The sequence below is a fragment of the Plasmodium chabaudi genome, assembly GCF_900002335.3.
Source record: "Plasmodium chabaudi chabaudi strain AS genome assembly, chromosome: 13".
In the NCBI taxonomy this organism is placed as follows: domain Eukaryota; phylum Apicomplexa; class Aconoidasida; order Haemosporida; family Plasmodiidae; genus Plasmodium; species Plasmodium chabaudi.
This window is the reverse complement of record NC_030113.2, coordinates 1,042,097-1,055,049: the sequence shown is the minus strand read 5'-3', so window position 1 is coordinate 1,055,049 and position 12,953 is coordinate 1,042,097. Positions and strand designations below refer to the sequence as shown.

The 12,953-nt window shown below is 23.6% G+C and overlaps 4 protein-coding genes across 4 annotated transcripts; 2 read left to right on the top strand and 2 right to left on the bottom strand.

Annotated features, from left to right (window-relative positions):
- Positions 1-273: 273 nt before the first annotated feature.
- PCHAS_1327800 (snRNA-activating protein complex subunit 3, putative) lies at positions 274-2,106 on the top strand (the record flags this gene model as incomplete). The annotated part of the gene is made up of 1 exon (XM_737092.1): positions 274-2,106. The coding sequence occupies one exon, from the start codon at positions 274-276 to the stop codon at positions 2,104-2,106; it is 1,833 nt and encodes a 610-aa protein (XP_742185.1).
- Positions 2,107-3,361: 1,255 nt separating this feature from the next.
- Positions 3,362-4,413, top strand: PCHAS_1327700 (60S ribosomal protein L27, putative; the record flags this gene model as incomplete). Its single annotated transcript, XM_016799229.1, has 4 exons — positions 3,362-3,372; positions 3,637-3,876; positions 4,019-4,129; positions 4,335-4,413. The coding sequence occupies 4 exons, from the start codon at positions 3,362-3,364 to the stop codon at positions 4,411-4,413; spliced, it is 441 nt and encodes a 146-aa protein (XP_016654548.1).
- A 1,026-nt stretch (positions 4,414-5,439) lies between these two features.
- PCHAS_1327600 (inner membrane complex sub-compartment protein 3, putative) lies at positions 5,440-5,892 on the bottom strand (the record flags this gene model as incomplete). Its single annotated transcript, XM_734301.1, has 1 exon — positions 5,440-5,892. One exon carries the CDS (start codon positions 5,890-5,892, stop codon positions 5,440-5,442), a length of 453 nt encoding a protein of 150 aa, XP_739394.1.
- Positions 5,893-7,350: 1,458 nt separating this feature from the next.
- On the bottom strand, positions 7,351-11,253 carry PCHAS_1327500 (conserved Plasmodium protein, unknown function; the record flags this gene model as incomplete). The annotated part of the gene is made up of 1 exon (XM_737252.2): positions 7,351-11,253. One exon carries the CDS (start codon positions 11,251-11,253, stop codon positions 7,351-7,353), a length of 3,903 nt encoding a protein of 1,300 aa, XP_742345.2.
- Positions 11,254-12,953: the final 1,700 nt, after the last annotated feature.

The following is a 12,953-nucleotide window of genomic DNA, read 5'->3' as shown; positions in this document are numbered from 1 at the left end:
TCTTTTTATTATAAAAAGAAAAAGCCGAAAAAACGAAAACAAAACTAAATGATTTGCTCGTTATTATATACGATTTTTTGTATTGGTTCCGCTTTTTTTAATATTGCCATTTATTAATTTTTTTTTTTTTTTCTCCCATTTTATTTATATATTTTTTTCAAAATTGGGTATTTATTTACCACACCTTTCCCCTCTATACATTTCTTGAGCGATAGTGGTAACTAGCTAAATAGTATACTTTCTTTTTGTATCTGTAATTTGTTCATATTTTTTATGGATGAAAGAAAATATAGTTCATTTAATTTGCCAATTCCGCATTTCCCTATAAATCTTTTGTTTGAGACAAATGAATATGATTTTTATAAGTTAAAGAATGGGGAAGGGAATGGTAAAGAGAGGGATAATGAAAAAAACGAAACAAAAAATAAAAAACAAATTGATGACCTCGAAAGTGTAATAAATGAAAACGAAAATGAAAGTGAAAGTGAAAATGAGAAACTGTTTATGAAATATCTCAAAAATATTGTTGGAAAAAATGAAGATAATAATAATAACCAAACGGACAGTATAGGAATCATAAGCAACAGTAATACTCATAGTAGTAGTAATAATTTTCCAAATGAAAATAAAGAAAATGATGACGAATTCGATGATTTTACTAACAAAGAATCAGCATTTTCTGTAATTGATTCTATCGATACAGTAGTAACAAATAAAAATGAAATAAAAAAAAATGTTCATCTTTTTGAAAAGTTTGATAATATTCATATAAAAGAGGAACTGAAAATGGAATGGATATACCACACAACTCCAAAAGCATTTACACCTAAAATTGTTGACATAAAAGAGTTTGAAGAAGAATGCAAAAAAATAAAACAAAGGCTCAAAATGGGGTATCATTCCAAAGAAGCGGAAAATTGTTGTGAGGAAGAGAAGGAAGAAAAGAAAGAGGAAAACGAAGAAGATCCACTAGTCAATGTTCAAAATTGTGAAAATAATGATAAAATAAAAACAAAGTTTTACAAATATTTAATAAAAGTATTATTATCAGGTGTGCGTACTCCAAATGTTAGTGAGATTATTAATCACGTAGTATATTATAATTGTAATAATTGGCAACATAAAATTGATTTAAATGTATTAAAAAAAGTAGCAAATAATTCTAAAAAAAGAAAAGTATTGAACAGGACAAAATGCTATTTAGATTGGCTACCAAAAATAGAAGAAAATACATTTAGTAAATATCAGATTATATCAAAATTAAAAAAAAAAACAATGTCAAAAACATTTAAATTGGTATGCGATTTTAATAATACTATATTAAAATCGTTGTATATAAATCAAAATACTATTGACACATTTTACGCACAAGAACCATTTCTAGTTTTAAATACAAAACAATTGAAATGTCTTTCATCTAGTGACATTTTTATAATTTCAGTCTCTTTTTATCATCCAATTCGAGGTATAAAAATAGCCGAATTTGAAATATTATCAACACAGACACTAGCGAATTTAACAGATGTTTTTTTCTGCTTTGATACTTCAAATTATGGTATGCCAAAATTTTCAGGATCTGTATATTACATTGATGGTATTCTATATCCAGATGTAAGAGATAAAGATGCATTGGATTATTCAACATCTATAATTAATTTTTATAAAAATCGAAAAAATATATCTTCATCCACTGCTTCATCTAGTAGTAATAGTAACTTAGATGATTTTCTTAAACACCCTTATAAAATATACCAAGATAAAGCAGTTCTTAAAGATATAAAAATTCCTTTATACAAAAAATGTTGTTTTTTACATCAAGGGAATTGTGAACATAGAATTGTTTTTAGTAATGTAAGACAATATAATAAGTTTAGAGATAAAGATATTTCTCAATATCCAATTCGAACTTTTAAACCGAATATTGCAACAAAATATTGTATATGTTGCCACAAAAATATAGCACAAAAAATTATTATAGATAGTTATTTATTCAAAGAAAATCCATCATATGTATGTGATGGTTGTTTCGAATTGTTTTTGTTAGACTCAAATGGAAAACCAGTTGATGATATGATGAAGCACTTTCAGTATATCAACGACATTTGAGGGGAAGAAAAAATAGCTATTTTATTAAATGATTAATAATTAATAATTTTGTTTTTGTTTAACACCATTTTATGGATAAAGAAATATTGTTTTCTATTTATAAAGTTTGCAAAAAGGATGTAACTTTTTTTTATTTTATGTTTATAATATATTTTTTGTCTTCCTCTTTTCTATTATACATATTTTTTTCTTAGTGGAAAATACATATAGGGGAATGTTTATTATTTACATTTCATTTATTATTATTTTAGTAAAGAACTAAAATATAAGTGAAATGTGCATTTAAAAAATACATTTTTAAGCATTATATTTTTTCTATATGCATAATTAATTGTATATATATATAGCACATATTTTTACACTTAAAAAACCTTATTTTTAACTTTTTGAGAATGCCCAAATAATCATTATATAATTTCATATATTTAATTAGCTAATAAGTATTTATTCCTCGGAAAATAATCTTATGTACTATGTTACTAAATATGTTGTATACAGCCATAATATCATTATGATATAAATAATGCATACTAATAAAATATTTTATACCCATTTTTAAAGGCCTTAACTTTTCAATAGGCTATTTTATTTTTATTGTGTTAATGGAAATAAATAATTATTTCAAATATAAATTTTTATAAAAATTTTATTATATTAATTAAGCATATAAATAGTTAACTATTATATATGAGAAATAACCTTATATATTTTATGAATTTTTTTATTAATAATATTATTATATTTTTGTTGTTTTTTTTTTTTGATATTGCCCTCTTTGTAATTTTGATTATCCCCTCAACTCTATCGCAAATAATATTCCCGTAAAAAAAAATACAAATAAACATTGCCTATTAAGCATATATGTAAACATGTATAATATTATATACATATTTCTATATATATTTTTCTATATATTTATTATATGTATTATATATAAATATGCTTATTATGCATAATTTGACCATTTTTATACGCCTATTTATTTTCGTGAATATATATAAAAAAGCAGTTCCATATATATATCCGAATTATTTACTGCATTTCACTTATTTTTTTGAAAACTATATATGAAATATATTTTCAAATTTTTATTTCATAATTTAAAAACGAAAGAACATTAATTTTTAATTTTTTTAATATAAAAAAAATTTGTAAATAAAAAAGGAACCAAGCCTTTGCTAATTACATTTTACTTTTTCAAGTATCTTTAAAAAAGAAAGAAACCAATTATTATCCTATAAAACAATTCGTCAAAATGGGAAAATTGTAAGTTATTCATATTACATTTATTTTTATGTTGTAATTATCATATAAAATGTATATAATATATAATGGATTATGCTTGAATTTTTATAAGTTTTTTTTTTTTTTTTTTTTGCGTGGAACATGAATGGGATTATTCATAATTGATATGCAAAAGATAGTTACTATTGATACCTTCGTTGTAGAATGGCTGCTATTTTGTTATTATTATTTTTTTTTATAATACTGATATTATAAACTATAATTATATGCGTTTACCTTTTACAGACTTAAGCCAGGAAAAGTTGTTATAATGCTAAATGGAAGAAGAGCTGGTAAAAAGGCTATTATAATAAATACCTATGAAGGCCAAACAAGGGAAAGACCTTACAGCTATTGCTTAGTTGCTGGAATCGAAAAACATCCATTAAAAGTTTCAAAAAAAATGTCCAAAAGAAAGATTGTAAAGAGATCAAAAGTTAAAGCCTTTGTAAAATACATTAATGTTAACCACATCCTACCTACTAGGTACTTTAAAACATATAAAATTTGCATTATGCATATATATATGGCTATATAAGCAAAAAAATATTTATATGATATAATTTTCCCTCTTCCAACAACCTCGTTTATATTTTCTAATATATTTTTTCATTCGTTTTCTGTTTAGATACCAAGTTGCTAATGATTTTGACATTAAAAGTTTAGCATCCGATGAACTTTTAAGGTCAAAAAATAAAAAGAAGGAAGTTAAAAAACTAGGAAAAGTATTTAGAGATAAGTAAGTTTTATTTATTATATAGCTATTCTTATCACCAAATGAATAAAATTATGAAAATAAAAATGGCATTTCAAAAATATTGTTTCGATTGATCTTTAACTATATGATCTTCTTATATTTATATTTAATTGCATATTTATGGCGGCTTCCTTTATATATTGGCGTGATTCACATATACCTTTATTTTTGTTACCTCCAATTTTAGGTTCTTAGACCCAATTAATAAAAAAACTGGAGAAGTATCCAAGGATGTTTCATTTTTACACAAAAAATTATATTTCTAATTGCATATTAATAGTAATTTTTTCCTGCATTTTCAGATAGTTTAATGAATTTTTTTTCATATTTATGTAGATTTATGTTATGAATACGTATTATAATAATATTACAATTTTTAAGATATTAACATTATTCAATAATTAATAAGTGGTAAACTTGTATATTATATAGAATAACCTAATATTGTAAAAAAATAAAATAATTGCACAAGTTTATGTGCATGTAATATAAGCCATTATTGTGATCAACACACAATATTAAATCATTTATATAGCAATGCAAAATATGTTCGAATTTAAATTGGGTTAATTTGTTTAGGGTGTGAAAACACCATCTTTATCTTTTCATTTTTGTTAATAAGAAAAATTAAAACAATAAAAAAAATACGAAAACATTCTATTATGTGTAATATGTTATTTTTATTTATAATAATCGGGAAAAAATTAAAATTTCCAGTTTATAGAAATTTAAATTAAGGTAATTCATAATTTAAAAATTGGATATAATACATACTGATAATATAAGTAATATCAAATAAGACAAATAATAAGGATAGGAAAAAATAAAATAATGCATATAAAACTATGCAAGTCAATAGAACAAATATAAATTAGATATAATGATAAAAAAAATAATAATAATGATGATAAGCAAATAATGCTTATCTAATATATTGGGATATTAAAAATCTCTCGAATTATGTAAAACAAAAATGAACACAACTGTTAGCTATATATGATATAAGTATTTTATATGCATTTTGCAAACACGCATTTGTTCATATGCATTTCTTGTATAATAATATAGGTAGGCGAAACAAATCTTTTACGCTAAATTGAATTTACGCTTGTTTTGCCTCCTTTATTTTTTGTCTTTAATTTATATTCTTTGAACGATTTAATTATTGAAGGCATGCCTTTTTAAATTTTTCATTAATATATGACAGTTTCATAGTCAGAATTTTTTGTTTTGATTCACCATTTGGACACCACTGTAATGTGTGAGGATATTATTTTCTGTGCACTCCACTCTTAAGCAGTTAAGCAATATTTTTTTATAAATTCGTAAAACATTCTTTCCTCTCCAGGACTATCCATTGCAAAGGCAATAGCTTTAAGTGTACTAATCAATCGAATTCCTATGACCTTAGGTGATTTTAATAAATTTTGTTCTGATTCTAATAATGACTCACAACTATTTCTGTGAAGTACACACTTAATATCATTAAATTTTATAACACGAACTTTATTATCTAAGGATAGTTCAAAGCATTTCTCATTTAAAAAAATTTTAAAATAACATTGAATTTCATTTCCATCAGGAAATGCTACTCTAATTGTGTTACCATTCTTATATTTATCTATCCATGTTTCTAATGTCCAATTTTCATACTCATCATATTTTTCTTGGCTGGGATATGCATATATATCTATATTGGATTTGTTGTTTTTGAAGTCGTTAATGCAACACAAGCTGTTTCCCATTTTGAAAATTAAAAAAAAAAAAGAGTTAAATATATTTAAAAAAATGTGTGTAAAATGCGTATCGAAAAATTACAAAATTATAGTATGGAAAAGTTTAAGAAATTTATAACTCTCAAAATTATATAATAAAAATCATAAGCAAATCAAATATGATCAAACAACGTAAAATAACATATGGAGCATAAAAAATAGGTTAAACAGAAAAGTTGCTAATAATTAAAAGAGTGAAATTAAAATAAACTCCAGAATTAATCAACACTAAAGAACATTCATAAAAAATAAAATTATTTATTTGGGTTTTATTTTTTGTTATAATCATAGGAAAAACATTTATAAATTGTTTACACAAAGCATAATAAACTTTATATAAATATGTGCACAAAATAATAGAAAAGTTCTACTTAAAAAAATGAACAGTTCAGAATTTATATCCAAATAAATAGCCAAAATAAGGAAAAAAAATGAAAGAAAAAAAAAAATGTAATAATTTACAAAATAATAAATGTAAATTATGAACTTAAACAATGTATGTAAATTTATTGTAAAGTAAAACCATATCGAAATGTGCTACCTTTTTTATTTGTTTGTTATTATTTACAATTTTATAATATTAAACTATTAAGAACAAATCAAAAACATTGTGCATATTTTTTCCGTTTTTTCTTTTTTTTGTGTGAATATAAATTTATTAATAAAAGAATAAACCATTCAAATTATACATAGGAAAACTTATGTATAAATATATTTTCTTTTAAAAGTACTGAATTTTTTTTATAATTTTTTATTTATATGCCAGAAAAAATTAAAAAGGTGGAAAATTTTTCCATTCTACACAAATAGCATTTATATTTAGAACAACACTGCTATATACATATATATGGTCAATATATGTATATGTGTGTACAAAGAAATTGACAAGACATTCACACACGGACACCGAAAAACTTTGAAATCAGTTATATGTTAATAAAACAATAAACATGACAATTTAACAAAAAATGGAATATATTGGTGTATATATATATATATATATATATATTATAAAAATAAATGTTCGTTCTTTTTTGTTCCTTTTTTTTTGAAGGGTAATATCTTCAATTTTGACATTTTCACATATTTTTAAAAAAGTAGTAAACACCTGTATAAAATTTAAATGGAATATATATTTTTACCACATTTAAGTTTGTCGTTATTTTTATCACCTTTTCAGTGTTATATATTTTGTAATTTATTATTATGTTATTTTGCACATTCGTATAGCATTATATGGTTGTACTTTCGTCAACGAGCTGGTTATTTATATTTTTTTTCAAAATTATTAAGAGGAACATTGTAAAAATAGCTTTTCCTTTCCTGTCTTCTGCTTTTTTATGCTCATCTTTTAGATTTAATGTTTTACACTTTTAATAGTTTATATTATGCAATATTTCTAGTTCCACAATATTGACGTGGATTTCCTTAAATAAAACTATGATTTAGTTCGGAATTTATATATTTATTATCATCCATGTTTGCATTGTCTTTTACATTCATTTCATCACGTTTTAAATGATTAACACTCATTTTATGGCTAATAGAGGTTGTTGTAGACGTTCTCGAAATTTCACGGTTTCCAATATTATAGAATTGTACATTTTTTTTAGTAGGAGTAATATATGCAGTAGTGGCAGCTGTAGCATCACCACCGTTTTCTAGAGAAACCGTATCGCTTTGGATATTATCGCTGTTCTCACGGTGATGCTGATAAATCATCTGCACACTGTTGGACATATTTAAATGATCAACTGTATCATTATTAGGGTTGACAGAAGATACATTATTTTTTCCTTTATGTAACTCATTCCGCTGATAATTAGAATAGTATAAATTTCCGTTATTTTTGTATTTTTCATTATAATTTGTGAAATTATTTTTGTTGAATTTTTCACTTGTTTCAATTTTATTTTCTTTAGAAGTGGCATCATCGATCCATCCTTTTTTTTTGAAATAGCTATTACAGTCATAAAATAAAATTTGGGTATCTAAAATAACATCAATAGGCGTTATTTTATTTTTTATTTTTTTTAATATGTAACAAGTTTGGCAAATCATTAATTTCTGTAATTCCTCTCTGTCTAAATTTTCTATTATATTTTTTAATAAGTAAAAATAGGCCCCGTTGCTAAAGTTTACTTTATTGTCTTTGAAAATGTGATTGAATTTTTTGTCCCCATTTTTTTTATTGAAACTATGAGGGCATCCATCAAAACAGTTGGCATTCCCCCCTTTACTAAAACATTGATTTAAATGGTTAGAATAATGAAGACAACCATTTTTGTGCATATCTTTGTTTGTAGGTTTGGATATATCCACAGCATTTCTTGCTGAATCATAGTTATTCTGTTCTTTGGGAGCATTTTTATTTTTATTATCATCATTATTTAACTCTCTTTTATGATAGTTGCAAAAGTTGTCATATCTTATGTTATTATTTAAGTTTTTGTGCTCATCTATAAAATTGTAAGAAATATTTATAAAATCGTGATTTTCTTTAGCATTATAACTTTTTTTGTAATTATCAGTCTTATTATTATTTCTATTATTTTCATTCATATCCCTTTTATCAGAATTATTATAAATATTATGAGGAATAATATAATCCTTTAATTTCAAATAATTATAAAAGCTGTATAAAATATTTTTTATCTCACTATTCTCTATATTAGAAGCACTATTATTGTTTTTTCCTATGCTATCGTTCTTATTTGTGTTTTTACAAACGGGGTTATTAATTATGTCTTTGCTTTTAGTGTCTCTACAATATGGTAAGCTCTTCTGATATGCCTCCCCAACTTGGGGATTATTTTCTGAGTCTTTCTTTTTATTATCAATTGGATTATTATGCTTGTATAAGTTTTCATTTTTTAGTAAATTATGTGTATCTTTGATTGGTCTGCTCATAGAAATAGAATTATTATCATGCTTATCAACTTTTGATTTATCTTGTTCTTTTTTTGTGAATTTGTTTGAATAAGATATATCACTTTGTTTAAGAATGGTAGCAGTATTTTCTTTACTGTTAAAATTGTGTAGTATATTATTAGCCCAATCTTCAGTGCTCGGTTTAGAATTCATCATTTGATTTTTTTTTTTCATAAATGTGTAGCAGAAAAGATTAAGAAAATAATCATTTATACTTGTACTTGTTTTATTCAGCTTGTAAAAATAATTTTTTAAATATTCATAGCTCTCTTTAAAATTATTCGAAATATTATCGTCACTTATTGTGGGCATGTTGTTATTATCAATTTTGGGGACGTCATAATTTTGATCTTTATTACAGTTTGGTAAATTTTTAGAATTTTTATTTATGGTTCCATTTTTTTGGCTAGTAATATTTATAGAATTTATTTTATTATATTGTCTTTTTAACTTTTCATTATGAGGCCCATATTTTTTATTTGAGATATTTGTTCGTAATAAATTTACCCCTGTTTTTGTACCCTCATTTTGATTATTTTTATTTGCATAAAGTAATGATGGCATACAATTTGTGTATGGCTTTTCCAAGGCATTTATACTTTCCTCATTTTTCGATTTGTTTATAATACCTTTTTCATTATGTTTCTCTTCAGCTTTATTATCATACCTTTCATAATTATTATGTGATGATAAGATGCTTTTTAATTTTACTTTTTGAAAATCACGATCATTATAATTAACTTTTTTGTCTACTTGTTTTTTTTCTATTTTTGGGACGACATTTCTATTAGTAGGTATATATTTGTTTTGACCCGGTTGTAGAATCTCATTTTTGCACCCATTTTGAGAAGGTAAAGGCATATGAAGTATATGTTCATTTTTATTTATTGGTAATAAAGCCTTTTTATATTTATTAATAAATGATATGTCTTTATTTATCATTAATTTATTTTGTATATCCTTTTTTTCAACATGAGTATTTATAGTGTTTGCGTTTCGTTCCAGTTTATTAATTTGAGAAACTTTTTTATGCAATGTGTTTGTTGAATTTTGGGAATTTTCATTTTTTTGAATTTTTTTGGTATTTTGGTTTTCTTTTGAAATTTTTCTAAATGGAATAAACTCAGTAGCATTTGTTTGCTTGTTGACACATTCAATAAAGTTAGTTAATACATTCCTATCGATAATTTTTTTTATGTTCATTTTTTTTTCTTTCAATTTATTTTCCTTAATCATATTATTTTTAATATTATTATGATCATTCTTCTTTCGTTTTTCACCCTTTTTTTTGCCATTATGTATTTTTGTTATTTTATCATCATCTATAATATCTGGTATATCTAAATTTACTCTGCTTATTATATCTTCATCTTTGTAACTACTTTCACATGATATGTCTTTAAAATAATAATTGCTCGAACAAATGTTTATATTCTCTCCATCAGTTTTACTGCTTCTATTACTTCGACTTGTAGACCTACTTGTACTTTCCTCGAAATAATCCTTATATGTTAAATTTTTTATATCTAAAAATATTTTTTCATTTTTATTGCATATGTTTATTTTTTCTTTCAAAGTTGTATCTTCTATCAAATATTTCGCAATATTTGGATTACTACTATTGTTGCTACTATTATAACCCGAATCACTATAATTTTTATTAACCTTGAGGAATACATTTTCATCAGTTTTATTTATATTATTTAGAATTGCCTCATCAACTGGTTTACTATTATAAGCTAAAACCGATTTGAAATTATCAATATTATTGACTAAAGACAAATTTTCATTTTTTTTAACCTCATTCCAACTGTATAATCCATTGGTATGTTGTAACATTTCATTTTTTTTTATATTTGTTTTATAATTCTGTGTATTATTTTTTTCTTTATAAGTTTGATTCATATTTTCATATTGTCTTTTTACAAAATTTTTATTATCACAATTATCAACCTTTTGTTTTTTCTTGCACATATTGATAGTAATATTAATTGGTTCATTTCTTTTTTTTTTTGCGTAATCGATTTTTTTCTCATTAGTTGAGTCTGTAGATGGTTGAAATAGAATATCATAGGACAGCATCTCTTTGTGATGTTCATTAGTCTCAATATTATTGTTATCATCACTCTTCAATTTATTTTCAACGTATCCACGTTCCTTTTCATTATCTTTTTCATTGTCTTTTTCGTTGACTTTTTCATTTTCTTTTGCATCATACTTATTCCTTTCTATATAATCCAAACTATTCAAATTTGAATTTGTTTTTTTCTTTTGAAAAATTTGTCCCTTTTTTGTCGGAAAATTTTTTATACATTTAATTGCTTCATTTTCTGAACATTGAATTTTCACTGTTTCTTTTGGGGGTAGGTAATTAGGGTGTGCCATATAGAGCACGTTCATGTATAAGAATATAAAATATATGAATGTATATATATGCTCGCATATATATGTATATATTTACGCGTATATATTTATACGCATATAGCTAGGTCGATATATATATCTATGTATATATAATGCACGGAGTAAACAACCGTTGCACCTTTTTATTTATAAGGAATAATTCGAAAATATTTTCTCAAATGATTCCATATCACTTTATTGAGGATATTTGCCAATTTTAAAAATCACACCATCTGCGCCTTCTACAATGTTCCTATTTTTGAAAAAATAAAAATAATAAATAAAATATAAAAAATATGAATTGTTACAAATTTAATCACGCTTATTCTATTTGTAGACAATGCGCTATTATCCGATCGGTGAGTATTATCTCAATCAAAAATAAGATATCGTTAATATCAGGATGTATATTAGATATATCGTTTTTTTATATAGATAAAAAGACAAGTTTGGGCTATACCATGTACCGATAGGTGGTGCATATATGTATATACTTGGATAAACAGGTAAGCAGTATAAATAAAAGTAAAATACAATTTAAGTGATAGATAAAATCTATTTATAAATCTTTTATATTACCATAAACCTGTAAGATGAACGATTATATAGATATAAGCTATATGTCGAATTAAAAATGTATATACATATATATATGCATGTAAATTTTATAAAAAATTGGCATACATTAAAATAAGGATCGAAGAAGAAGCATATACACATAAATTATGAAGCCCAAAAATGTTGCAACTTAATTTTTTGGATTGTAAAAAGTGCAAACGGATGAACACACACATGCATATTTGCATGCGTATATCAAATATAGTAACACGAAATCATGGTTTTATAATTTTGTACCTATTGTACAATTTAAAAAAAACATTTCATAATACACAACAACTTTCACATGGCTATTTATACATTAACATATATGCATATGGATATTTGTAAGGTATAAAAAATCCATATTAAGAATGTATAATAAAATATATGGAAATTATTATTTTACAACTATTAGGGCATTTAATAAAATATAACTAAATGGAAGTTTGATGTATAATTGAAAAATAGCGAGAATCAAAATGTTACTAAGCAAGTACACACAAGCATACACATATATTACAACAAGAAAAAATAATATGAACAAGAAATAAGAATGTGCTACAATTTCAAATGTAACCCAGTATAAATACAACACCTTTACACCGTATTTTGTTAGCACACAATTTGGATACTAAATAAGATAATAAAAAATTATGAAGATATGGAAAAAAAATTCAACAGGACTTTGTATGTGGAAATCAATTTTTTAATATCTCATATTTTAAAATGAGTATATTTATAGGATACAATATATTTTTTAATTTATTTTTATTCATTGCGCAAAATATAGGCTACCTTTTTTCATATATTATTTTATTATTATTTTTTTTTTTTGGAGGTAGTATATATCAATGACAATATAAAATCGTTAATACGAAAAATCAAAATTAAAAAAATAGATATACACCAATAGATCGAAAATAAATTTAAATAAACGCTTTAAATTCAAACCATGCAAAAATAAAAAATAAGGGAGCGCAATAACGAATTAATAAAAGTGCGAAACCATTGGTTATGAAATAGGACGAATCCTTCAGAATGTAAAAAATTGTTAAATAAATATATAGATAAATAATACATATATATATATACATGTA